General features: G+C 52.7%; 1 protein-coding gene across 1 annotated transcript; it reads left to right on the forward strand.

Moving 5' to 3' along the window:
* The first annotated feature begins 1,928 nt into the window (after positions 1–1,928).
* On the forward strand, positions 1,929–24,289 carry TSKS (testis specific serine kinase substrate). The gene is made up of 11 exons (XM_075537270.1): positions 1,929–2,098; positions 2,441–2,669; positions 15,527–15,622; positions 15,817–15,900; positions 16,434–16,517; positions 16,948–17,234; positions 18,010–18,204; positions 22,083–22,256; positions 22,732–22,867; positions 23,847–23,971; positions 24,114–24,289. Exons 1-11 carry the CDS (start codon positions 1,929–1,931, stop codon positions 24,265–24,267), a joined length of 1,734 nt encoding a protein of 577 aa, XP_075393385.1. The 3' UTR covers positions 24,268–24,289.
* The last annotated feature ends 229 nt before the right edge of the window (positions 24,290–24,518 follow it).

The raw sequence follows: 24,518 nt of genomic DNA on the forward strand, positions 1-24,518 counted from the left end.
GTTACATACTCTGGTGTCAACTTGAGACTACTAAGAGTGAAGGGGTGGAGTGTAGCCTGTCACAGCTTGTTGACCTCATTTGGAGACACCACAGAGATAAATAGCTCACTGGAGGCCACATACATGCTGTCCATGCCAGACATTCCTGTTGACAAGCCACATGGAGCTACACGGATGGAGCCAGAGCCCTGGAGCTGGAGAAGCCACGTGGAGACCCACACCAGCGCTGAGGTGCTTCCACTGCCACTGGATCCACAAGACTTTCCACCCACTGGCATGTGATCTTCCTGCATTTGACATCATTGCATGTGTTGCATGAGTCTGAAGAGGAATTTTCAGACTGATATCGGGCATATGGGCTACTATCGGACTTATGGATTTGATCTGGACTGGAAAGGGATGTTTTCTCAACATACAATTTATATAAAATTATATATAAAGCTCTTTCTTGTACACATATGAATGTCCAGACTAACACACAGAGAAACACCACAAGGGGTGGCTTTCATGAACAGATAATTATTCCTTTTTCGAATCCAAATTGAGGGTGGTGGCTTTGAGGAAAAGCTTTTTCTCTGGAAAAAGGTCTTTCCCTCCAACATCTGTAAGGTGGGTGTTCCTTGACTCTTTGGCAAGTTTCATGTGTCATCTCTCCCCCTTCCCAACTCTGTCTGTGTCCTCCCCTGTTCAATCTGTTCCTTTCCTGTCCCCAAAGAGAGAGCCGGCCAGAGTCCATCACACACCACACTCACACCGAACTGTGTTAGTCCGGGTTAACTGGAGAAACAAGTCCAGAGAGACTCAGATGTGTATACGAAAGAGTTTTATAGCAAAAAAGTGATTGTATATTAAGAAAACATCCAAGCCCATTCCAGATCAAGCCCATAAGTCTAATATTAGTCCATAAATCTGATACTAGTCCATAAATCCCTCTTCAGACTCTCACAGCACATGCAGTGATACAAAATGCAGAAAGCTCACAGGCTGGTGGGTGCAAAGTCTAGCCGATTCAGTGGTGGTGGAAGCATCACAGGACTGGCGCAGGTCCCTGCCACAAGGCTCACTCAGGTCTCAGAGGGTCTCCACAACAGGAAGGTGAAGCAGAGAGAGGTCGGCCCTCTTCCAGAGAGAAAGAGAGGAGGTTCCCAGAATCCTCATGAGAAAGCCATGCCCACAGGGAGCCCTCATCTGGTGGTGTCCTGATTGACAGGCTCGACTCCACCCCTGCATTTATTTATCAAATGGACCTGGAATGATGTAATGACCACAGTGGGGTTTCTTTGGCAAAGGTAGAGTTGGGTAAAGGGCTGGGCATGGGCATGGGGAACCCTGGTAGCATAGTGGTTAAGCACTGACTACCAGGTCAACAGTTCAAAACCACCAGCTGCTCCACAGGAGAAAGATGAAACTTTCTAGTCTGTAAGGAGCAACAGTGTCAGAAAACCACAGGGGCAGCTCTACCCTGTCCTCTAGGGTCGCTGTGAGTCCACATCGACTCAATGGCAATGAGTTTGTTGGTTGGTTGGTTTTGGGGAGCAGTGGAGACATAATCCCCAAGGGGGCCGAGTCACCCCATCACTATTCTTAGGAAGGTGGCTGGACCCCTCCTGCTGGTGGGCTGACCTGTTTTAAGTTCTGAGATAAAATGCTGAAACCTAGGTGCCTTCAGATGAGAGGGAGCCTTTCTTGGCGGGGGTACTGGACTCCTTGACCCCTCAAAAGTTCACTGAGGTTCCCCCTTGGGGAGGAGCAGCAGCTAGGGCCCCTCCCCATCCTGAGCCCACCCCCCCTCAGTGGGACGCAATGGTCCAGTCCTTTGTGAGGTAGGTTCAGGGGGGTCAGGGGCCTCCCAAGGCTTGTGGGCAGAGTAGACGGTGGGTCTCAGAGGACGCAGCACCACCCGGGGAGCAGGCCCCCCACCGCGCGCCATGGCGAGCGTGGTGGTCAAAACGATCTGGCAGTCCAAAGAGATCCACGAGGCCGGGGACCCCCCCGCAGGGGTCGAGAGCCGCTCCCAGCTGATCCCGGAGGCCCCTGGGGGGGTGATCAACCCGGCCAAGGGGATCGCGAAGAAAAAGAAGGCGGTGTCATTCCACGGGTGGGTTGTGGAACTGCTGTCGGGGGAGGGTCCCAGCGCCCAGAACTGTCTCCAGTGGGAGCTGGAGGTAGGGGAGGGGATGGCAGGGAGGGGGGGCAGTGGGAGATTTGGGGGGAAAGAAATCGGGCAGCAGGGATGGAGAAGCGAGAAGAAAGAAGGCGGCGAGGATCAGAAAAGAGAGTGGGCGGGGCGGCAGGCTAGGTGGCAGGGAAGCAGAGGAAGGTACATGGAGGGTGGAGGCTGGAGATGGAGGGCGCTGGTGGTGCAGGGGCAGAGGCCCGAAGGCCCGAAGGACCGTGCCCTGGGCTGCGTCCCAACCGCCTGCCGGTCTCTCCCGCCCAGGGTGGAGCCTCGGATGTCGCATGAGCCCATGCACTGGTGCCTGAACCTCAAACGGTCCTCAGCCTGCACTAACGTGTCCCTGCTCAACCTGGCCGCCATGGAGACCACGGACTCTTCCGGCACAGACTCCACCGCGGACGACAGCAGCGGCCCCCCAGCACTGCCTGGGCCTCCCGCCTCCCCCACCCTGCCCTGGGCTCAGGATGACCCAGACATCACGGAAATACTGGTGAGGGGACCCCCGGGCGGGCTGGGGATGCGAGGGTCTTCACACTGGTGGTAGGCAACAATGGAGGATGGGCGTGGGAGGGTGTCGAGTAAGAACGAGGAGGGTCTGGTCCACATTCAAGGCCATCCACCCTCCAATGGCCACCACGTATCCGAGGTGCATTGTGCCTGCCCTGGGCGCTTGTGTGGACTCCATTATGCCCAGTCTCCCAAGGGAAGCTGAGGTCACAGATGGGACCCCCCGCAGAGTACCCAGCCTGGTACAGAGGGTGGCCGACTGAGCCTGATACATCTTGATCCATGGCCATGAAGGGGACACTGGGGCTCCTGCAGAAGGACCCCCTCCAAGAGGAAGACTTCCTGGAGGAGGCCCTGTAGAACTGGGCTTTGAAGCATGATGGGGAGTTCTCTGGGCACACCTGGAAGGTCAAGAAATGCTAGGGGTGGGATAGGATTTCCTCATCAGAGCAGGCAGCTCTTCCGCCTGGTCCCTGAACTGCTCCTCTGTCAGGGTAAACCAGCCCCTGACCAATATCACGGGCTCGAAGGCGCAATTGTATGGCTATGATACATGAAGATGATAGTAAAGTCGTAGAGAATAAGAGAGATAGAAGAGAGAGTAAAAGAAAGGAGTGAGACACATTTCATGGTCGCATGCTCCCCTCAGCCCCTCTTGGTGGTCCACGTGGGGATGGGAGACAGAGGAGGAGAGAGGAAGGAGAGGGTAGGAAGGGAGCCCAGAGGAGAGGCGTCTTCATTGTGTTGGGGCTTTTATAAGTAGCCATTAGTCATGTATATTCAGGAGTTACATATGTCACAAGGTGGGTGGTAACCACAGGAAAGTCCCTGAGCTCACAGGTGAGGAAACCCAATACCTGCACTGGGGGAAGGCACCAGGGGGGAGGAGATCATCAGGGAAGGTCTGCCTCTCCAGGGAGACAGAATCAACCATGTGCTCACTTTAAGGCAGCAGAGCCCTTAGGGGAGAATCTGTGGGATTGACATTTAAAGCAGCATCATGGGCTTGGACTTTATCTCTAATTTAGCCTTCCAGATTGCCTCTGTTCTAAGTTAGGGAACATAGTCCTGGTCATATTTCCCTCCGTGTTAGTTTCCCACATCCTCGCTTCTCCCTCCCCTGACTCCAACCCCACAAGGTGTCCCCGGGGGCTGGCCCCTGAATGGGACGCAGAGAATCACTAACAAGAACCGGGAGCGCGTGAAGCTAACTAGGCCCGCTACCCCTTAGCGAGCACATCCTCAGCTTCCACGAGCTTCAGTCTTCTCAACTGTAAAACGGACAGGCAGCCTCACGTGTGTACTGCCAACAAGTATTCCCAGGCACTGGCCCCCAAAACCAAACCAAACCAAAGCAAGCTCACCTCAATTTCAACTCAGGTCGACCCTATAGGTAGAGTAGAGCTGCTGCTATGGGTTTATGAAGCTGTAACTCCTTTTATAAAAAAAATTAATAAACCTATTTATTGAGGGTTCTTACAGATAGCAGTCCATACATCCATGATATTAAGCAGATATGCACAAATATTGCCATCAACCATTTCAAAACATTCTCTTCTCTTTTTTTAAGGGAGTCATTTTATTTATTTAAATCATTTAAAAGAAACATTTTGAATAAGAAAAAAAATCATTTTGTTGGGGACTCCTACAGCTCTCATCACAATCCATACATCCATCCACGGTGTCAAGCACATTTGTACAGATGCTGCCGTCAGCATTTTCAAAACCTTTTCTTTCTACTCGAGCCCTTAAGATCAGCTCATTTTTAGCTTTCTTCTTGAGCTCCTTGATATCAGTTCCTCTTCTTTCCCCTCCCTCCCCCGCCCTGCCACTTCAAAGAACCCTCAGTGTATTATTCATTGTTATTTTTAAGAAGTCATTTTATTGGGGGCTCATACAACTCTTATCACCATCCATCCGTTGTCTCAAGCACATTGGTACATATGTTGCCATCATCGTTTTCAAAGCATTTTCTTTCTACCTGAGCCCTTGGAATCGGCTCCTCATTTTCCCCTCCCTCCCCCTCCCTAATGACCCTTGATACTTTAAATATTATTATTTTTCATGCCTTGCACTGTCCGATGTCTCTCCCCACCCCCTTGTCCGTTGTCCATCCCCCTTGGGAAGGGGTTATAGATGGGCATTGTTATTGATCCTGCTGTAACCCTTTATGGGAGTAGCAAGCCTCCTCTTGCTCCCGCAGAGGGGCTACTGGCTTCAAACTGCTGGCTTTGTAATTAGCAGTCCAATCCACAACCCATGACACCACAAGGGTTCCTTACAGCACTGGCCTGGGAACAGGCAATATGACCGTGAACCACAGAGAAATCGTCCCATGAACGACTGACGCCATTTATTTTTTTTTTCCAATTGATGCCTTCGGTTGGTATGACTGCTCCCCATTGTATCGACGAAAGAGAGTTGAGGACCGGAAACATTAAGTTACATACCTTAGGCTACACAGCGTGTCCGTGGGGGCAATTCACTGCGGGGGTGGGGTGGGAGACACCCTGCAGCAGAGGACTCTGTGGGAGCCCTGAAGATCAAGATCTCGGCCCCGCCTGCAGAGTGGGGGCCCTGCAGAGCGCAGACAGGGTCTTGAGGAGAATGCGTTCTCCAGACTGAAGACCAAGTAGGGTATCCTATTTATAGGGGACCTTGAGGGTAAATGGACGGGGGGGGGGGGTTTGGCATGAAAGGAGAGAGAGAGGAGGAGTCAGGGGGACGCAGATCCCATGGGCTGAAACCAGGAGGGTCTTGAAAGAGTGATGGTGAGTCGCAGTGAGTTCATAGGAAGACAAGGAGTAACTCGGGCTTCTGCCTCCGGCACTGGTTTTGAAATAGAGCAAGAGCCTGCAGGACGTGGGCTCACACGTAACCACGGTGCTGGGGCTGCTGCAGGACCAGGCTGCATTTCCTTCTGAGGTCTGGAGGGCCGACTTTGAATCGGAACCAACTGGACAGCACTAAATGACGTTGATTGCTTTCCCCTGCTTTGGTCCTGTGATCGAGGGCCCAGTCCCTGGAAGAGAACATCAGGCTTGGAAAAGTAAGCTCGCTCCCTCTCATGGTCCTGGAGGTGATGCCGACTCAGAGCGAGCGGACGGGACAGGGTAGAACTGCCCCCCCGCCCCCGCCCCGTGAGTGTGCCAGACGCCAAGGCTTTACGGGACTCGGGACTCGAAAGCCCCGTCATTTTCCTACAGACGGCTGGTGGTTTCAAACTTGCCACCCTTGAGGCTCTCCGCCCCACGCAGAACCACAGCATCGGAGGGCTCCCCTGAGGAAGCCGGAGGGTCAGCAGAAAAAGGAGGAAGCCCCTTCCCAAGATGGACTGACACCGCGATTGCAAAGAGGGGGCCACGCTTGTGAGGATGGGGCAGGACCGGGCAGAGCTGTGTTCTGTGGGGCATGGGGTCGCTATGGGCCAGAACGGACGCGACGGCACCTGACAACACTCGTTTCTTAGGCCCGCCATTAGGAAAGAAGAGGAGCCCCCATGATGGCGTGGATGAGGCTTTTCTGAGCGAGGGTCTCAGGAACCCACAGGGGCCAGGTCTCCCCGCCCACTGTCCTCCAAGGTCGCCGTGAGTCAGAATCGACGTGAGGGCAGTGATTTTTTGAGTTTTCCCTCACAAAATACCCCACCTGGGTGGCTTCTATGAACAGACAGGCACGGGTCCGAGTTCCGGAGGCTAGCACGTCCAAACTTAAGCCATCAGCGAGTCCATCTTCTCTCTGCCGGAAGGTCCCGATCTCGCTCAGCTTCTGGCAAACCCCAGGTGTTGGTGGTAAGAAGCAGTTCCAAGGGGCCCTGTCTTCCTCCTTTATAAAGACACCGCCCCTGGGCGAGGTGGAGGGACACGGGCCTGCCACCCTGGGCTCAGGCATAGGGACCGTTGTGAGGATGGGGCAGGGACGGCCAGTGTGTCCTGCTCTTGGGCACTGACAGGGTCACTACGGGTCGGAACCTAACAGCCACCGCCACCGCCACCAATTGGATCAGGGACCACTTTACCTCATTGGAGCGGATGACTATCTTTTCAAAAAAATTATTCATCACTTTATGGGGCGCTCTTGCAGATATTACAACCCATCATTCAATTAGCTCACGCATAATGGAACGATTGCTGCCACCACCCGTCTCAAGACATTCTCTTGATCTCTTTGATATCAGCCCCCCTTAATCCCTTCTCTCCCTCCATCTGTCTACTTCCCCGGAACCCCTATTATTCTTGGGATCTTGGCATTGACCTCCATGGGCTTCACAGAGCCTCACTAACCTCAGCTAACACACTCATGACCTTGAGGTTGTTGGCCGGCGTCTTCCTTGGCTTTCCTGGGTGTGCTTTGGGCGAAACAAAGCTGCCACCTTTGCCAAAGTCGATGGTCCTGTGTTGCTCCCAGTTCAAACCAACCACTGGCCTTTTCGTTGGCAGCCTTGCCCTTCACCCACGGTGTCTCCAGGCCTCCTCCCTACGGTCAGCAGAGACACGAACTGGGACCCCACCAACGTATGCCCTGCAATGGCTGGGTTCAAGGTCTGGAAAGGTCGGCGGTTCGAACCCACCAGCCTTTCTAAGAACCTCCCAGAAAGATTCAAACCAAACTACACCCACCAAAATGACGGGCTTGGACACTGTAGGGGTAGGGACAGTTCTACTCTGTCCTTATAGGGTTGATATAAATTCAAGGGCAGTGAGTTTATTTTGAAACATGATTACAGTCATGGGGAACGGGGGGGGTTAGGGTTTTGGGGGGACACGATTGACACCCCTGCCCCCCCAACCTCTCCCTCCCTGTCTCTTGAGCACCTGGTGGGTGCCAAGCACAATGCTACGTTCCTCTTCTCATTTTCTTGGAAAGCCTGTGTCCTGGGAAGTGGCAGAGACCCAGTGCCAACGCTACACGGACAAACAAAAGCCTAACCACATTGGGCTAGGGTGGCAAGGGAACTTGATGCTAAAGCAAAGATTTTTTTTTCTTCTTCTATGTCGGCTTATGGGGACACGTGGAAGTGGGACTAGGGTAGGAGGGCAGGATCCAGCCAGGTGGGAGAGAAAGAAGGTAGGGTAGGGAGGGTGGGGGTGGCGGCACCCCAGCAAGCTCCGCCCCACAGGGCAACCCCGCCCAGCGCCCTTCCACGTGTCACTCCTGCCCCACGTGCTGGAATTCACCTCCCACTGGAGCTATTTCTGTTTGCTTGGATCGTGGTGCCCCAGAAAGCGCCCCGGGCAGCGGGGAGCAAGGCCTGACTCAGGCAGCTCGGTTTTTCTGGGGTGCGGGGGAGGAGGAACCGCCTCAGGCGGCTTCAGGTTCCTTCTCCTTGGCAAGGAAAAGGCACAAGCCTTCGGGGCATGGGCAGGAGGTGGAAGGAGGTGGGCCACAGGGCTAGCCACTGGCTTGGCACCCACAATGTGTAAAAGGAGACCTGGAGGCAGGCAGAGAGGGACAGAGACCCAGAGATGGGGGCACTCAAAAAAAGGGGGACAGACCCAGCGAGGGGTATAGAAACCCAGAGACAGAGTGATACAGACACCCAACGTGAGGGGACAGGAGACTCAGACAGAGAGAAGGAGACAGACATTCCAAGAGAGATGGGGACAGACAGAGAGAGGGGAAGAGAAAGGAAGGCAGAGGGACGGAGGCCTGGTGGTGATGGAAATGAGAGGTGACAGTTCCCTGATAACAGAAGGGAGAGAGGTGGAGGGGCATGTCTGTGGCTGCCTTGAAACTCTGACTGGTTTGAGGTCAAATTAGGCAACAGAGGTCAGCGAAAGTAGCCTCCCTGCCTGTCCACAGAGCCAGACAATGATGGATCATGGACAGGGTTCATCTTCAGACCCCCACCTGGGGTTCTTCCTGCTGCCTGCGAATTTCTGTGAGGGTCCCCGTTGCTAAAGCTCCTCTGGGTGGACCATGTCCCGTTATTTTTGAAGAGTCTAACACTCATCCCTGGCTCGTGAGAGAAACACCTATTGAAATCCTTGATATCTATCTTTCTTTGAAAGACGGGAGAGGAGACGAGTCCTTGGGCATGTCCTATTACACTCAGCCACAACTGAGACCCGGACTCGTTCAGAATGCCATGGGTTTGAAGCAAGGCGGGAATCTCAGGAGCGTTGGCGGCCATCAAATGGAGGTGGAAGTCTGAGGTACACAGAGAGAAAGGTTCTAGGCAGCCAACCCCGTGGACCAGCATCCTCAGGCTCTGTTGTGATAGATTCCAGATTTGGGGTGCTGTGGATGCACCTGCTAGGAGTTGCACTTGGACTTGGGCCTGTCTCCCCTTTGTGCTTCAGCCCGGGTGTTCACGTTGATCCTGCTCTTGGTTCTAGAGCAGTGGTTCCCCACCTTCCTCCTGCCGCGACCCTTTCTTACAGTTCCACATGTGGTGGTGACCCCCCCCCAATCATAAAATTATTTTCGTTGCTACTTTGTCACTGTCATTTTGCTACTGTGATGAATCCTCATGGAACATCCAGTGAAATATTTACTTCCAGTGCCAAACCAATGAAATGTTGCCTTGAAGCATGGAGTAGCATGGGTCACTGTCTTAAAATAACAACAGTAAACTACACTGCTACATTTTTGCAACATTATGTGTAAAAAGCCAAGGTCAGGGGGAAGGTTGAGAAAGCTTCTCACTCACCAGATCAGAAATTCTCGGGCAGTCTTTGCAAAAACACAACGAAGATCATCTTGCACAGCAAGTCTGCTTCTGTATTTAGACTTGATAAACCAACAAGCTGGAAGACCCTGTTTCACAAAGATATATTGTTGGAAACGGAAGAAGACTCCACACAGTCTCAGACAGAGCAGGACAGGACTGCAAACACTTGATCCAGAATTTTGTAACTGGCCTTGTAGAGAAATCCGTTCTCACTGTATTGCTGTTAATGAGTTCAACGAACTCCGCTTGTGCTGCCTCAGGAACATCTTCAACGTTGTGAATGGGCTCCTGGCAAGGGCAGATGGGGTGTCAGGTAGATTTGGAAAGTACGATGAAATTTCATCTCTAAGTGCAATAAGCTAGTGTTCTTTCACAGAAAGCACCATGGTCATCCCTGTCTGGTTCAGTGCCATGTTCCCCAAAGAAAGCAGATAAAGTAGGCAACATATAAAGTTTATTTTCCGATGGCCTTAAGTGACCCCTGTGAAAGGGTCGTTCGACGCCCCCAAAGGGGTCACGACCCACAGGTTGAGAACCATTGCTCTAGAGTTTCTACGGCCAAGAGAGCTACTTTGCCTATTGGGTTGTTTTGTGTCTCTTTCTTAATTGCCGAGTTATGACAGCTCCTTACAACTTCTGGATGCGGTTGTGGTTATGTCCTGTCGAATCGGTTCTGACGCTTAGCAACCCTATGTACAATAGCACGAAACACCGCCCGGTCCTGCACCATCCTCCCAATTCTTAGGTTTGAGCCCACTGTTGCAGCCGCTGTGTCCCTCCATCTCATTGAGGGTGTGTCCTCTTTGTCACCGCCCCTCTACGTTACTGTGGGAGTCACATACTCTGGCGTCAACTTGAGACTACTAAGAGAAGGGGTGGCATGTAGCCTGTCAACCAGGTCGCAGATGGTGACCTCATTTGGAGGCACTACGGAGATACATGGCTCACTGGCGGTGGGACACAGACTCTCTTTCTGTAAGACACTCCTGCTGACAAGCCCCATGGAGCTATGTGGATGGAGCCAGAGCCCTGGAGCATCAGGAGCCACATGGAGAAGACCCACGCCAGCGTCATCGCATATATTGCATCAATCTGAAGAGGAATTTGTAAATTGCTATAGGATGTATGGGCTACTATCGGGCTTATGGACTTGAACTGGACTGGGCTGGGATGTTTTCTTAATATACAATTACTCTTGGATAGAAAGTTCTCTATGACACACAGCTGAACGCGTCTGGATTTGTTCCTCTAGTCAACCTGGACAACACATTTACCAAACATGATGTCCTTCTCCAGGGACTGGTCTCTCTTGATAACATGTCCAAAGTAGGAGAGATGAAATCTCACCATTCTTGAGTCTCAGGAGCATTGAGACTGTCCTTCTTCCAAGACAATCTGTTCGTTTTTTGGCAGTCCATGATACTTTGAATATTCTTGGACTCCGCCATAATTCAAATGCATCCATGTTTCTCCAGTCTTCCTTAGTCAGTGTCCAGTTTCACGTACATATGAGGTGATTGGAAACACCAGGGCTTGAGGTGCACCCGCCTCAAAGTAGCATCTTTGCTTTTCAACGCTTTAAAGAGGGCTTGTGCAGCCAATTCACCCAATAGGATTGTGATAGTCTGGGTTGACTAGAGAAACAAATTCATAGACACTCATGTGTTGATAAGAAAAAGCTTTATAGCAAAGAGAAACTGTATATTAAGAAAACATCCCAGCCCAATCCTGTTGAAGCCCATAAGTCCGACTTTAGTCTATATGTCCGATACCAGTGTATAAATTCCTCTTCAGACTCATGCACCACATGCAATGACGCCGAATGCAGGAAGATCACAGGGCAGTGGGTGGACAGTCTTGTGCATCCAGTTGTGGTGTAAGCATCTCAGCGCTGGCAGGGATCTCCACGTGGCTCCTCCAGCTCCAGGTCTCTATCAGCTCAGTTCCATGTGACTTGTCGACAGGAATGTCTTGCAGGGCATGAGTGAGTCTCTGGCCTCCAGGGAGCTATTTATCTCCCTAGTAACTCCAAATGAGGTCATCAAGCTGCAACGTGATCGACAGGCTAAACTCCACCCTTTTGCTCTTAAGTCTCAAGGTGACAACAGATTATGCAAGTACCACAAGGATAGATGCTTTTTAATGATTTTCTTGCATTCCTTGGGGGTCTTTTCATTTTCTTGTACTGTTGTTTGCCCAAAAGTTTAAACAATTTTGATGAAATCTTATTCCCACCTCTTTCCACCCACCCTGACTTTGGACACTTTTGCTTTGGTTCATATTGAAGAGAAACTGTCAGCAACAGCAGCAAAGTGATCATGATTTTTAAGCCCATTCTGCCAATTTTTGCTTATTAATTGGAGAGTAGAATCCATCTACATGTATGTAACACAGTTCCTGATAAGGTATAATTTGACGTCTATCGTTTGGCTATTTGTCTTATATGGTTTTGTTGGTGTTGTTATTATTCAGTTTGTCCATTACTGTCTCCTCTTTCTCCTCCTCCTTCTTCATTGCTGTCTTTTGTGTTAAACGTTTTACATCTTCCTAATGTCCCCATTTAATTCACTTATCCTTTCCTTCACTGTACATATGTGAGTGATTTTCTGACTGGTTGCTCTGAGGACTGACAATGCATCTGATCAAAATCCCTTGCATGAAATAATCCACTTTCATCTAGCTCCCCTTCAGATTCTGCTTTGTCTTTATCTTTGGACAGTTTATGATGAATCAAGGTAACGGATCTTTCTGGGTTTATCCTACTTGGCATTTGTGGTACCTCTCGGATGTGTTGCTTTCAGAAAGATGGATTTGGGGAGGTTTGCAACCACTCTTTCTTCCAATAGTCTTTGTCTTCTTACACCTCCTTCTCCTCTGGAATCCCATGATGTGCATGTTGGTATGCTCAATGGTGTCCACGAGTCTTCAGACAGCGTCCATTTTCCAGTATGTGTTTCTTTAATTTCTCAACGTGCTCTACTACTGGCTCCTTTCAGTGCATCTCTCCTCAAGTTCACCGTTCTTCTAGGGAGCTTGCCCCTCTAGGGAACTTATTATTAAACTGGGGGTGCATTTCACAAAGTCCTGTCTGGCTCCTTCCCATAGTTTCTCATGTTGATGTTCGCCATTTGCTGAGACCATCCTCCTACTTTTCCTCCGTTCTTGTGCTTGATTTCCCTTATCTCTAGGGATAGATTTTAAAATAGCCGAGTGAACGTCTTTCCCTAGTTAGTCCAAGTCTAGGGCTTCCTCAGGGGAAATGTGATCCATTCACCCACCCCTCCCCCCATTGTCTGGGCCATACTTCCTTATTTCTTGTGTTCCTCAATGTTTCGTTTGTGACCACAAAAGATGAGCATCTCAAATCAGACCTAAAATGTCCTCTTTTTCATAAAATCCTTCCAGTGTAGGTGCTGGAAATTGATCATGTGTGGTCCAAGGTGTTGGGCATTCAACCTCCTCCTCTCTAGTTGGGAGGAAGACGGCCCTTTCTGCTCCCGCAAAAGAGTTAGTCTTAGAAACCCACAGGGGCAGTTCTGTCCTGTTTGACAGGGTTCCCATGAATCGGAATAGGCTCAGTGGCAGTGAGTTGGTCCATCTAGTTGCGTTCACTAGCTTGTGGTCCAAGATGGCCATGCTGGAGTTAAGCCACCAATTCTGAGTTCCAGACACTGGGGAAGCCAAAGGGGGGAAGGGCCACTCTTTATAGTTTTATTTTTCAAGACCACGCTTGGAAATTGCCAGCGTCTTTTCTTTCTTCCTTCCTTCCTTCCTTCCTTCCTTCCTTCCTTCCTTCCTTCCTTCCTTCCTTCCTCTCTCTCTCTCTCTCTCTCTCTCTCTCTCTCTCTCTCTCTCTCTCTCTCTCTCTCTCTCTCTCTCTCTCTCATCTCTCTCTCTCTCTTTCTTTCTTTTTCTTCCTACATCTTTTCTACTCGCCTTCCTTTGACCAGGACTTAGTCACGTGGCCTACGCCTAGCTGCAAGGGAGTCTGGGAAATGTAGTCCGTGGTTGCACCATCCTGTACCACTCTTCCATAACAATGTAAGAGGGGGAAAGGGGTCCAGGGGGAACAAGTAGCCATGTCCATCGCATGCACTATCTCCTGAGGCCAGATTAGCAGGAGCCACAGTAGTGATGATCGGAGGCCATGTAGTGTCATGGTTGAGAACAATGACTCTGGGTCTAAGTTCTGGCAAAGATAGGAGTCCTCTGGGTTTCCACAGTGTGCATCTCTTCCTGTCTTTCAGAACATGTATACTAGTATGTATTAAGTTTAATTTGGTGTCCACGATCTAGCCATACTAAGAAATGGGCATTTGGGTGTTTCGATAAGATACTATAACTATTAGAAAGACATACCCTCTCCTGTCTTGGAGTAGAGGGACATCTGTCTCCTCCCATCACCACCCCCCAAAAAAATCTGACATCACTACCTAATGTGCTGCATATTTGGGAGCGCAAGGGACTTCCACTTTCTGAACTTCATGTACCTCACCCACAAAAATGGAAACATAATTAATTTTATATTATGTTTATTAAATAAATAATAAGTGCTTCTCGGACAAATACCACGCCTGGGTGGCTTTAACAAACAAATCGCTTCATCGTTTATGAAGCTAGAAGTCCAAGTTCATGGCATCAACTTCAGGGGAAGGCTGTTTCTCATTGTCAGGTCTGGAGAAAGGGGCTTGACATCCGTTTTCCTCTGGGTCTACGACAGCGGTTCTCAACCTGTGGGTCGCGTCCCCTTTAGGGGTCAAGCGACCCTTTCACAGGGGTTTCCCATTCCTAACAATAGCAATTTACAGTTATGAGGTCAAAATGAAAGTAATTTTATGGTTGGGAGGTCACCATAACAGGAGGAACTGGATTAAAGGGTTGCGGCATTAGGAAGGTTGAGAACCACTGGTCTAGGAGTTTCTCAGCACAGTGGCCCACACTCAAAGAAGTGCTCTGCTCCCACCTCTTCTTTCTCAGTGGTAGTGGGTCCCGTTAACTCTGCTTGCTTGTTGAATCTCTCTCACACCTCAAAAGAAATGGACTCAGAGCACAATCTAAATCTATAAATGGCATCATGCCTCATTGACACACTTGCCCCTGCTGCTGCCTCAGTCACGTTACAGAAGTGATGATTTACAACAGAGAGGATGATTACATCAGATCACAAAATGGAAGACTCACAGCCCACGTTGATGCATGTCTGGGGAGGGCACGATTCATGACACTTTTAACTGCAAGCAGTGAGCTTGGCTCAGAGTGAATGCTCATATCTGGAAAGCCGGTTCTCTCCCGTGCCTGAAGGGAAAGAGCATGTGTTTTCAGGTTTGGCATTAGATCCGTGTGCAGACCACCGTGGAGACCTTCCCTTTGACTCCTAAGTGTCTGAGCACTCCTCTCCTCCATGGAATGCCACAGAATTGATTTTGACTCAGAGAGACCTCGTGTGTAGAACTGCCCGAGAGGGGTAATTTTTACTAGGCTCTAACCCAGTGGTTAACCTTCCTCATGCCGCCACCCTTTAATACAGTTCCTCATGTTGTGGTGACCCCCAACCATGACATTCTTTTCGTTGCTACTTCGTTACTGTCATGTTGCTACTGCTATGAATCGGGTGACTCTGTGAAAGGGTCTTTAAGTCCCCCCCCCAAGGGGTCGCAACCCACAGGTTGAGAACGGCTGCTCCACTCTTTTCTTTCTTCCAAACTGGAACAGTTTTATTTACACATAACTGGCAAATCATACAATTTGATCGTTTAAGCCTATTAAAAAGTTGTGCATTAGTTATAATCCTATAGAAGCACACAGCCTGGTCTTCTGCCGAGCCATTGGGTGGACTCAAACTGCCAGCCTTTCCATTTAGCAGCTGAGTTCTTAGCTGTCAGGCGACCAGGACTCCTATCCCCTCTGCCCCATTAGATTCTCCTTTGCCTCAGTGCTCACCACGCAGAAATTGGGTGCATCCCCTGGCTTCACAGAAGGGAAACACCAAGAGCCAAAGAAGCACAACTCTTGCCCAAATGCACACAGCCTTTCTTGGGCAATGCGCAAAGTGTAAACCCAGCCTCCCAGGTCTGGATTTTGTTTTGTTTTTAATCTCAGAGTTGGGGCAAGCCCCAACTACACACACAGAGATAGACCAACGCACCCTCTCTCCCATCCTTCCCCAGAGCGGAGTCAACAATGGTTTGGTCCGAGCCAAGGACTCCATCACCAGCTTAAAGGAGAAGACCACCCGGGTGAACCAGCACGTGCAGTCGCTGCAGGTGTGAAGCCCCTCCTCCCCGGCACTCCGCCCCCTCTTAGAACCTGCCTCCGACCAGGTGCACCCACACCCGAGTTGGGGAGATGGAGGCTGCAGAAGGGCAGCTATCCCTCACCCCAGGCCGAGTTCCTCTGCCCCTTGGAGCACCCCTTTGTGGCCTGGTCTAACCCCCCTTGCACCCCCACGCCGTTCCAGAGCGAGTGCTCCGTGCTGAGTGAGAATTTAGAGAGAAGGCGGCAAGAGGCAGAAGAACTAGAAGGTTACTGCAGTCAGCTCAAGGTGGGCCGCTGAGAGGCAGGAATGGGGGGGGGGGGGTCGGGGAACAGAGTGGGGTGGTAGGAACAGCCTGTGTGTGAGGGGTGTGCTGTGGAAGGGCAGATTGGGTGGGCATGGGAGAGGTGGGAACAAGAACAGGGCTACCTGTAAGGGGGGGCTAAGGGAAAAAACGAAGGAAGGGTTCCAGGCCAGCAAGGAGAAGGCAGAGCTTGGGGAGGAAGTGGGTGTGGTGTGTGCTTAGGGGTGGGGCCGATAGGGTGGAAGTGGGTGTGGCTTGTCATAGGGTGGAGCCAATGGGGAGTGGGCGTGGCCTTGTTTAAGGGCGGTGCTCATGGGGGAGGAAGTGGGTGTGGCTTGTATTCGGGTGGGGCCAGCAGGGAGTGGGCGTGGCCTTGTTTAAGGGTGGAGCCCATGGGGGAGGAAGTGGGTGTGGCTTGTGCTTAGGGGTGGAGCCCATAGGGAAGGAAGGAAACTAGGGGTCTGGAGGCAGAACTGGAATGGAAAGGCAGGGCCCCCACCCTGGTGTCCTGACGCAGGAAAACTGCCGGAAGGTGACCCGGTCAGTGGAAGACGCTGAAATCAAAACCAACGTCCTGAAACAGAACTCCGCTTTGCTGGAGGTAAAAGGGAGGTGGGGGTTTGATCCCAGGACTGGGGAGGGGGATGGGGTCAGAGGCCTGAAGGATTTGAGGGAGACTTCTGGTGGGACCTTCCACATGGGAAGTTGCATGTTTACAACCACAGTGAGAATCCATGAGGAAGGATTCAAGCTAGGTTTCCAATGGACCGCTCCCAACAAAGCTGGGAAACGCTTCGATTCTGGTTTCCAAGGGAGAAGCTGGGGCCGGAGGTCCAGTGGGAAAGCCGCCCCTGCCCACTTGCCTCAGTTGCCCTCCTACACGGGAGGGACTAGGGTTTGCCAGCTTGGAGGACTGAGGTGGGGGGTGGAGACATGGAGGCAAGTAACTTCCCCGCCTTAGGGACTGACGGCCGATTTGGGGGTGGCGGGGGGTGCTGGGCGCTGTGACTGGGTCCTCTCCCCACGCCCAGGAGAAGCTGCGCTATCTCCAACAGCAGCTCCAAGACGAGACGCCGCGCAGGCAGGAGGCCGAGCTGCAGGAGTTAGAGCAGAAGCTGGAGGCCGGCCTCTCCCGGCACGGCCTGGGCCCGGGCGCTGTGCCCCAGGGCTGCTCAGGCCCCCCGGGGAGCCCCGACGAGCCCCCTCGGTCCCGCAGCGTGACCCCTGGCGGATGGGGAGTGGGGCCCAGGGCGGGAGAATGCCCCCTCTCCAGCGAGCTGGAGCTGCAGAAAGTGTCCACGGGCCTCGAGGAATTAAGGTGGGTGGAGCCCGGGGGTGGGTGGAGCCTCAGGGAGCTGTGGTGGGCGGGGCTCAAGAGGTGGGTCTGAGTGGGTGGGGCCCAAGTATGCAGATCGGTTTGGAGAGGGGGTGCTACAAGGTCTTGAGGTGCTGGAGCCCAATGAGCCTGTAGAAGAGTCAGGAGTGAGGTCCAGGGGCGGAGCTTATAGAAGGTGAGGGGGGCGGGGCCGGGAGAGAAGGTGTGAAACCTCAAAGATCTAAAATGATGGGATTCAGTGACTGAAGGGCGGACCCCTGGGGAGTGAAGGGCGTTTTCTCAGAGAGGGTGCCCAGGCGTGGAAGAATTGATCTTTGAATGAGGTCAAAGGATGGTGAAACTGAGGTGGGCGGGGCTTACGGAGAGGGCAAGTCCTAGAGGTGTTAAAGGTGAGCGAGATAAATTGGGGGCAGAGTACTCCTGGGGGGGCGGCGTGCCGGTACCTGGAGGGGCTGGGCTGGAACAGGAAAGGATTGATCAGCCTAGCCGAGCGGAAAAAGAGACCAGTTCTGGAAGACGCGGGCACAGTTTAGGAAACTGGATCCGAACTCGGAGCGACCCTATGTGGAAGCACATACCCTCACCTTGACGTCTGAGCCGCTCGCCGTGTGGTCAGGTTCAATGCTTACCTCGCAGGGCTCATTCTGAGAGCTCAGGGACTAGAGAATTTGGGGCCCGGGTGGGTAAGGAACTGCGGGCGTGGTTTTGCCCGGGGCATGTCCAAACTTACCCCGCTTCTCCCCCACGTGTCCTGCAGGAGGGATGTGTCCTCGCTGACAGCCCGGTGGCATCAGGAGGAGGGCGCTGTGCAGGAGGCTCTGCGGCTGCTCGGCGGCCTCGGTGGGAGGCTGGACGGCTTCTTGGGCCAATGGGAGAGGGCACAGCGGGAGCAGGCGCAGACAGCACGAGGGCTGCAGGAGCTGCGGGGCAGGGCCGAGGAGCTGTGCACCTTGTAAGGAGGGGGACAGACGGGGGAGGACCAGAAGGGAGACTGGAAGTCTACGGTGGGGGCGGGGACCCTGGAGGACCAAGGTGGACCCTGGAGGGGAATGGGTGGTGTACTACTGATGGAGGAGAGGTCAATCAGAAGGGGTGTCTATATGTAATAGGAGAGAGGACCTGGGAAAATTAGCCTTGTTGGTGGGTGCTATCAATTCACTTCTGACCCATAGCGACCCTGTGCACGACAGAAGGAAACACTGCCCGGTCCTCACCATGGTTCCTGTGCCTGAGCCCATCATTGCGGCCACAGTGTCCGTCCAGCTCCTTGAGAGCCTTCTTTTCACACTGACCCTCGACTTTTCCAAACGCGATGCCCTTCTCTCTCGACAACACATCCAACGTCTGAGACGAGGTCTTGCGATCCTTGCTTCTAAGGAGGCCTCTGCCTTCCTTCTTCCCAGACAGATGGGCGCGTCCTTTAGCAGTCTACGGTGCTTTGAATATTCCTCTCCAACATCACGATGGAAATGCATCGATTCTTCGTCAGTCTTCTTTATTCCGTGCCCACACCATTGAAAACACCATAGCTGGGGTCCGACTCACCTTCGTCCTCAAAAGTAACGCCTCTGCTTTTCAACACTCTAAAGAGGTCGCGTGCAGCAGATTGACCTCGGGCAACTCACCTTTTGATTTCTTCTTTTTTGATTTTTATATCCTTTTGATTTAAAAAATCATTTTATTGGGAGCTCATCCAGCTCTTATCACAATCCATCCATCCATCCACTGTGTCAAGCACATTGGTACATTTGTTGCCCTCATCATTCTCAAAACATTTGCTTTCTACTTGAGCCCTTGGGATCAGCTCCTCCTTCCCCCGCCCCTCCTTTTGATTTCTTGACTGCTCATGGAAGCGGTCTGAGCAAGATCTGAGCAAGACAAACCCCTTCACCACGTCGACCGTTTCTCCATTTATCTTGAACTTACCTGTTGGTCCAGTGAGAGGATCTGGGTTTTCTTGACATGGAGTTTGTGTAACGCATACGTAAGGCTGCAGTCATTGACCTTCATCAGCAAGTGCTTCAAGTCCTCCCCCTCCTTTTCGGCAAGTAAAGATGGGTCATCTGCATATCGCGGGTGGTTAATAAGCCTTCCTCCGATCCTGATGCCACACTCTTCTTCGTGTACTCCGGCTTCTCGCGTGATATGCTCAGCTCACAGACTGAATAAGGATGGGTGAGAGGAGCCCACCTCGACACACACACGCACCTTTCCTGATTTTAAACCACGCAGTGCGCCTCTGTTCTGTTTGCACAACTGCCTCTTGGTCCACGTGTAAGTTCTGCACGGGCACAACGACGTGTTCTGGGATTCCCATCCTACTCAAGGTTATCCATCGCTTGCTATGATCCACACGGTCCAGTGCCTTGGGACAGTCACTAAAGCACAGGTCACCATCTTTCTGGTCTTCTCTGCTTTCGGCCAAGATCCATCTGACCTCAGCAATGCTATCCCGCGTTCCATGTTGTTAGTCCGGGCACATTAGAGAAACAAATCCACAGGAACTCATATGTATAAGAGAGAGTTTTATAGAAAGGGTAAGTGTACATTCAGAAAGCATCCCAACCCAGTGCTGCCCAAGCCCATAGGTCCCGACATTAGCCCATATGTCCAACACCGATCTACAAAGTCCTCCTCCATCTCACAAAACACACGCAATGATGCTGACTGCAGGAGGAAAACCGAATCAGTGAGCATGTAAGCATCTCAGCGCTGGCAGGGGTCTCCACGCGGCTGCTTCAGCACCCAGGGCTGCATCGGGGTAGATCCATGTGGCTTCTCGGGAATGTCCTGCAGGAAATGAGCCTTGCCAGCAGAAGCAGGGAACTGGCTAAGGCAGCTGCACCCTGGTCCGACCATCAGAGAGCAAGAGACCTGAGAACTAGAAAGGCTAGGCTCACCAATCCATTTATCCCTCCGCCCTTCAATTAACCCCACATGTGTTCATGGACCAGGTTGGCACAATAAACATAACTCGCTCACATGTCCTCTTTGGAGTCCAGCCTCAGCCTCTGGCAGCTTCCTGTCAAGGGACTCTCAATGTCACTGTATGGCTGCAGCTGCTGGTGGATGGACTGAAGTAACATTTTACTTGCGTGTGATAGCAATGATTATCGTTCTAGAATTAGAACATTCTCTTGCATCGTCATCTTTTGTTTTATTTTATCTTTTTAATTTAATTTTTTAAAAACATTTTGCTGGGGGCTCGTACAGCTCTGATCACAATCCATCCATTGAGTCAAGCACCTGTGCACATTTGTTGCCATCATCCTTCTCAAACCCTTTGCTTTCAACTTGGGGGTCATCTTTCTTTGGAATGGAATGGATACAAAACTGGATTCTAGTCTAGTCAGTCCAAGCAGCTGTCTGTTTCCTGGCAGAGACCAGTGAGAGCTTCCAGTTCTTCACCCCCTGGTTGAAACACTTCAGTAGGTGGAACCCTCCATTCCCAGAGCCTTCTTTTTGGTGAACACCTGCAGAGCAGCTCAAACTGCTTCCTTCTTTCGGCACCACTGGCTCTTGCTCACACGCTGTCAGCTCCTTCTTTTCTGTGACTCTGCGTCTTCTGTAGATGCTTCCGCCCGATGCTTTCAAGATCTCAACTTCTTTCTCTCCGTTTAAGGTCTGTTGAGCATGCCCCTTCCTTTGGGTTGTCTAACTACAGGTCTTTGCCCATTGTGGGCTAGCACGTGGCTCCGTACCCTCAAGCTGCCGTCCCACCTGGTCTCTCGGGCTCTTTGCCTCCCTCGTGTCTTCCAGGTGCGTGGGCCACTGGATAATGGAGAGCAAGCTGCAGAGTCTCTTCTGCCCTCCACTTGGATCTTTTCTTTCTTTCCTTTGTTAAATGATCGTTTGCTCTCTTCACGATCGATGGCCTTGCTGTCTTCCCACAGCTCCTCGGATCTTTCTTCATCAGCGTTCGGTGTGTCACATCTGCTCCTGAGCCCTATGGGAGGGAGCAGGATGCCTCACTGCCCGGCAGAGTGGCTGGTCCTCTCTAACGGCTAACCTTGAGGTTAGCAACCCAGGACGCCACGAGGACTCCAGCTCACTGCCTCAAGTCGATCCCAACTCCTAGCAACCCTATAGGACAGACAAGAGCTGCTCCTGTGGGTTTCTGACACGGAAACTCTTTCTGGGGGGAGAAAAGCCGCTGGTCCTTTTGCAGGGAGTAGCCCAACGCGGAACCATGGATGGGCGGGGCCAATCAGAAGCAGAAGGGGATGGCCAGAGAGGAGCCCAGTAGACCAATAGGGACTTAGGGATGGGGCTCATAACGGGTAGGTGGATCCTGACCCATAGCGATCCTAAGAAACTGCCCCTGTGGGTTTCTGAGACTGTTATATAAATATAATTATATATAATTTTATTATATAAAATATATAATATATAAATATATCATTTTACTAGGGGCTCGTTCAACTCTTATCACCATCCATCCATCCATCCATTGGGTCAAGGACACCTGTACATAGGTTGCCCTCATCATTCTCAAAACATTTTTCTTTCTACTTGAGCCCTTGGGATCAGCTCCTCATTTTTCCCCTCCCTCTCTCATGAACCCTTGATAATTTATCAATTATTATTATTTTTCCATGTCTTGCACTGTCCGATGTCTCCCTTTACTCGCTCTATCTGTTGTCCATCCCCCTGGGAGGGGCTTATAGGTAGGTGAGACGGTAACCCTTTCACGGGTGTCGAAAGCCAAGTGTTTCTCCTCTGGAAAGGCTGGTAGGTCCCAGCTGCTGAGCCTGTGATTAGCGCCCCACCTGAAACCACCAGGGCTCCTTGGACGGGGTCTTTGAATGACTTTGCCCTCCCATACCTCAGGGTGGAGCGGTCCGCCGTGTCCGTGGCATCCCTGAGGAGTGAACTGGAGGGGCTGGGCCCCGTGAAGCCGATTCTGGAGGAACTGGGGAGGCAGCTGCAGAGCTCGCGGCGAGGGTTGGACTTCTCCCTGAGCCTGGATCGGCCCCCGCAAGGCACCTGCGCCCGCTGTGCCAGGTAAGAAGGCAGGGTCCGGCTCTCGGGTCATTCTGGGAATCCCATCCCGCTGCAGGGTGGGAGCACGTTCCTCCCTTCCCACGGTGGCTCGTGGCACTCAGAGCAGACGCGGTGCTTTTTGGAGCAGCTAGCCTTTCCCGTGTGTGGTGGGGAGGTGGGGGAGGGAGGCAGATTGTGGTGTCCTGGGGCAGCCGTGAGTTAGGGTGCTTGGTTCAGTACAGCAAGGGGAGCATTCCCAGCACGCCTTGGCATAGGGAATCACTAGGAAATAAGACTGTCTGGTCGCCTTGGGGAACTGACGGAGTGGGAAGCCCCAGGTCCTTGCGGGAATGGCTGACCCGCGGTGGGAAGATTGAGCCCATCGGATGCGTGGATCTCCGAGGGGCCTGGGTGGAGGCTGGGCAGTGAGAACGGAGCATCTTGGGAATGGGGTTGGTTCTGAGCCGCTGCTAACCTGTGCCCACCCCTTCCCCAGCCAGGGGCAGCAGCTGTCCACAGAGTCCCTGCAGCAGCTGCTGGAACGAGCCCTTACTCCACTAATGGAGGAGGTGAAGCAGAGGGGCCTGGCTCCCGCTTGCCCCAGTTGTCAGCGGCTACACAAGAAGATTCTGGTACCAGGGACCGTGGGTCACCGGGCCCTATGCTGTTCTTCTGCAGGCAGAGGGGATGGGGAGGCCCGGGGCACAAGGGAACTGGGAGGATGTGAATGAGAGGAAAGGCTTCTCATTGTGGACAGGCCCTGCATGGAAGCACTGTCTCTAGTGCATGATGGGACATGCAGTTGGGCAGGGTGTCACAGCCGGGCATTATAGAAGCTGGCAGTGATGGACTCCAGGCCAATGTCTGCTGGGAGAACAGAAGCGGGTGCCTTGTGGGACCCAGGAGACAGACCGTAGCTGAAAGCATCCATGGAAGATGGGCCCCATTTCCTGTAGACTTGAAGAGGGTCAAGTGCATTCCATGGGCTCTTGGGCGTCAGCCAGGGGACCCAGTGGCTCTGGGACCTAATGGCTTGGACAGTGGAATCCCAGCCCCTGACGGGACATCACACACTGGCTCAAGCTCAGCTACAGATGGGATGGGAGGCCTATTGCACTGTGGAATGTGGAGATGAAGGCATATGACAGGATATGAGAGGGTAGTGGGTGAGCCATGGACGTGTGATGGGGCTTCGGCCTTCCTATGAAATATTTTCCCAGAGGGCAGGCAGCGTGACAGAAGGGGGGCCCCAGACCAGCGGGAGACAGTTCTCATGACAGAGACGCTGGTCTCATACAGAAGGTCACCACGTGACAGGCTGGCTGAGCCCGGATACCTGTCCAATCGAAAGGTGGCTCATGGGCCCTGCTACACGTGGGCCTTAGGGGACAATATGACCAAAACACAGATCAGTGTGCCACGGGGCAGAGAAAGCCAGTGCACTGTGGGCCACAGGGGTCCGTCTCAGACAGGAGGCCTGGCGGGGACAAAATACTTGGGAGAGGAACACGGGCCCCAAGGGACCCTGCCCCCTGCCCTCCGCGATCCAGCTCCCCCTCCACCCTCAGCCCAGTCCGGCAAGCCCAGCTGCGCCCACGCTCCTCTCCCCAGGAGCTGGAGCGCCAGGCCTTGGCCAAACATGTCAGGGCAGAGGCCCTGAGCTCCACCCTTCGGCTGGCCCAAGACGAAGCGCTACGGGCCAAGAACTTGCTGCTGACGGACAAGATGAAGCCGGAGTGAGGAAGGAGGCTGAGGGCATGGGAGGAGGGTGAGGTCCCTGGGGAAAGGGTCCGGGGCCACCCGCCTCCCTTCCACTCCCAACCCCCAGACCCCCAGCCTCCCGGGCAGGCACCAACTCCCAGCCCCCTGTCCTTCCAGGGAGAAGGTGGCCGCTCTGGATTACCTGCACCTGAAGATGTGCTCCTTCCATGACCAACTCAGCAACCTGCCGCTGGAGGGGTCCACGGGGGCGATGGGAGGAAGTAGTGGGGGAACACCCCCAAAACGAGGGGGCTCAGCCCCTGAACAATAAATGTGCCCCCCCCCTATGCTGGCATGGACTCTGTCCTTTCTGGCAGCAAATGATAGCCAGCAAGCGATGTGAATTGAACCCACCCCAAGTGCCAGTCTAGGTGCACACGCCCCACAGGTCAACCCTTGACATCATGGTTAAGCGTTTGGCCTGCTAACCTAAGGGTTGGCGGTTCTAACCTGCCCAATGGCTCTCTGGGAGAGAGGCCTGCCAATCTGCTCCTCCAGAGGCCACAGCCCGTGACTGTGGGA

Source organism: Tenrec ecaudatus, chromosome 18, assembly GCF_050624435.1.
Source record: "Tenrec ecaudatus isolate mTenEca1 chromosome 18, mTenEca1.hap1, whole genome shotgun sequence".
Taxonomy (NCBI): Eukaryota; Metazoa; Chordata; class Mammalia; order Afrosoricida; family Tenrecidae; genus Tenrec; species Tenrec ecaudatus.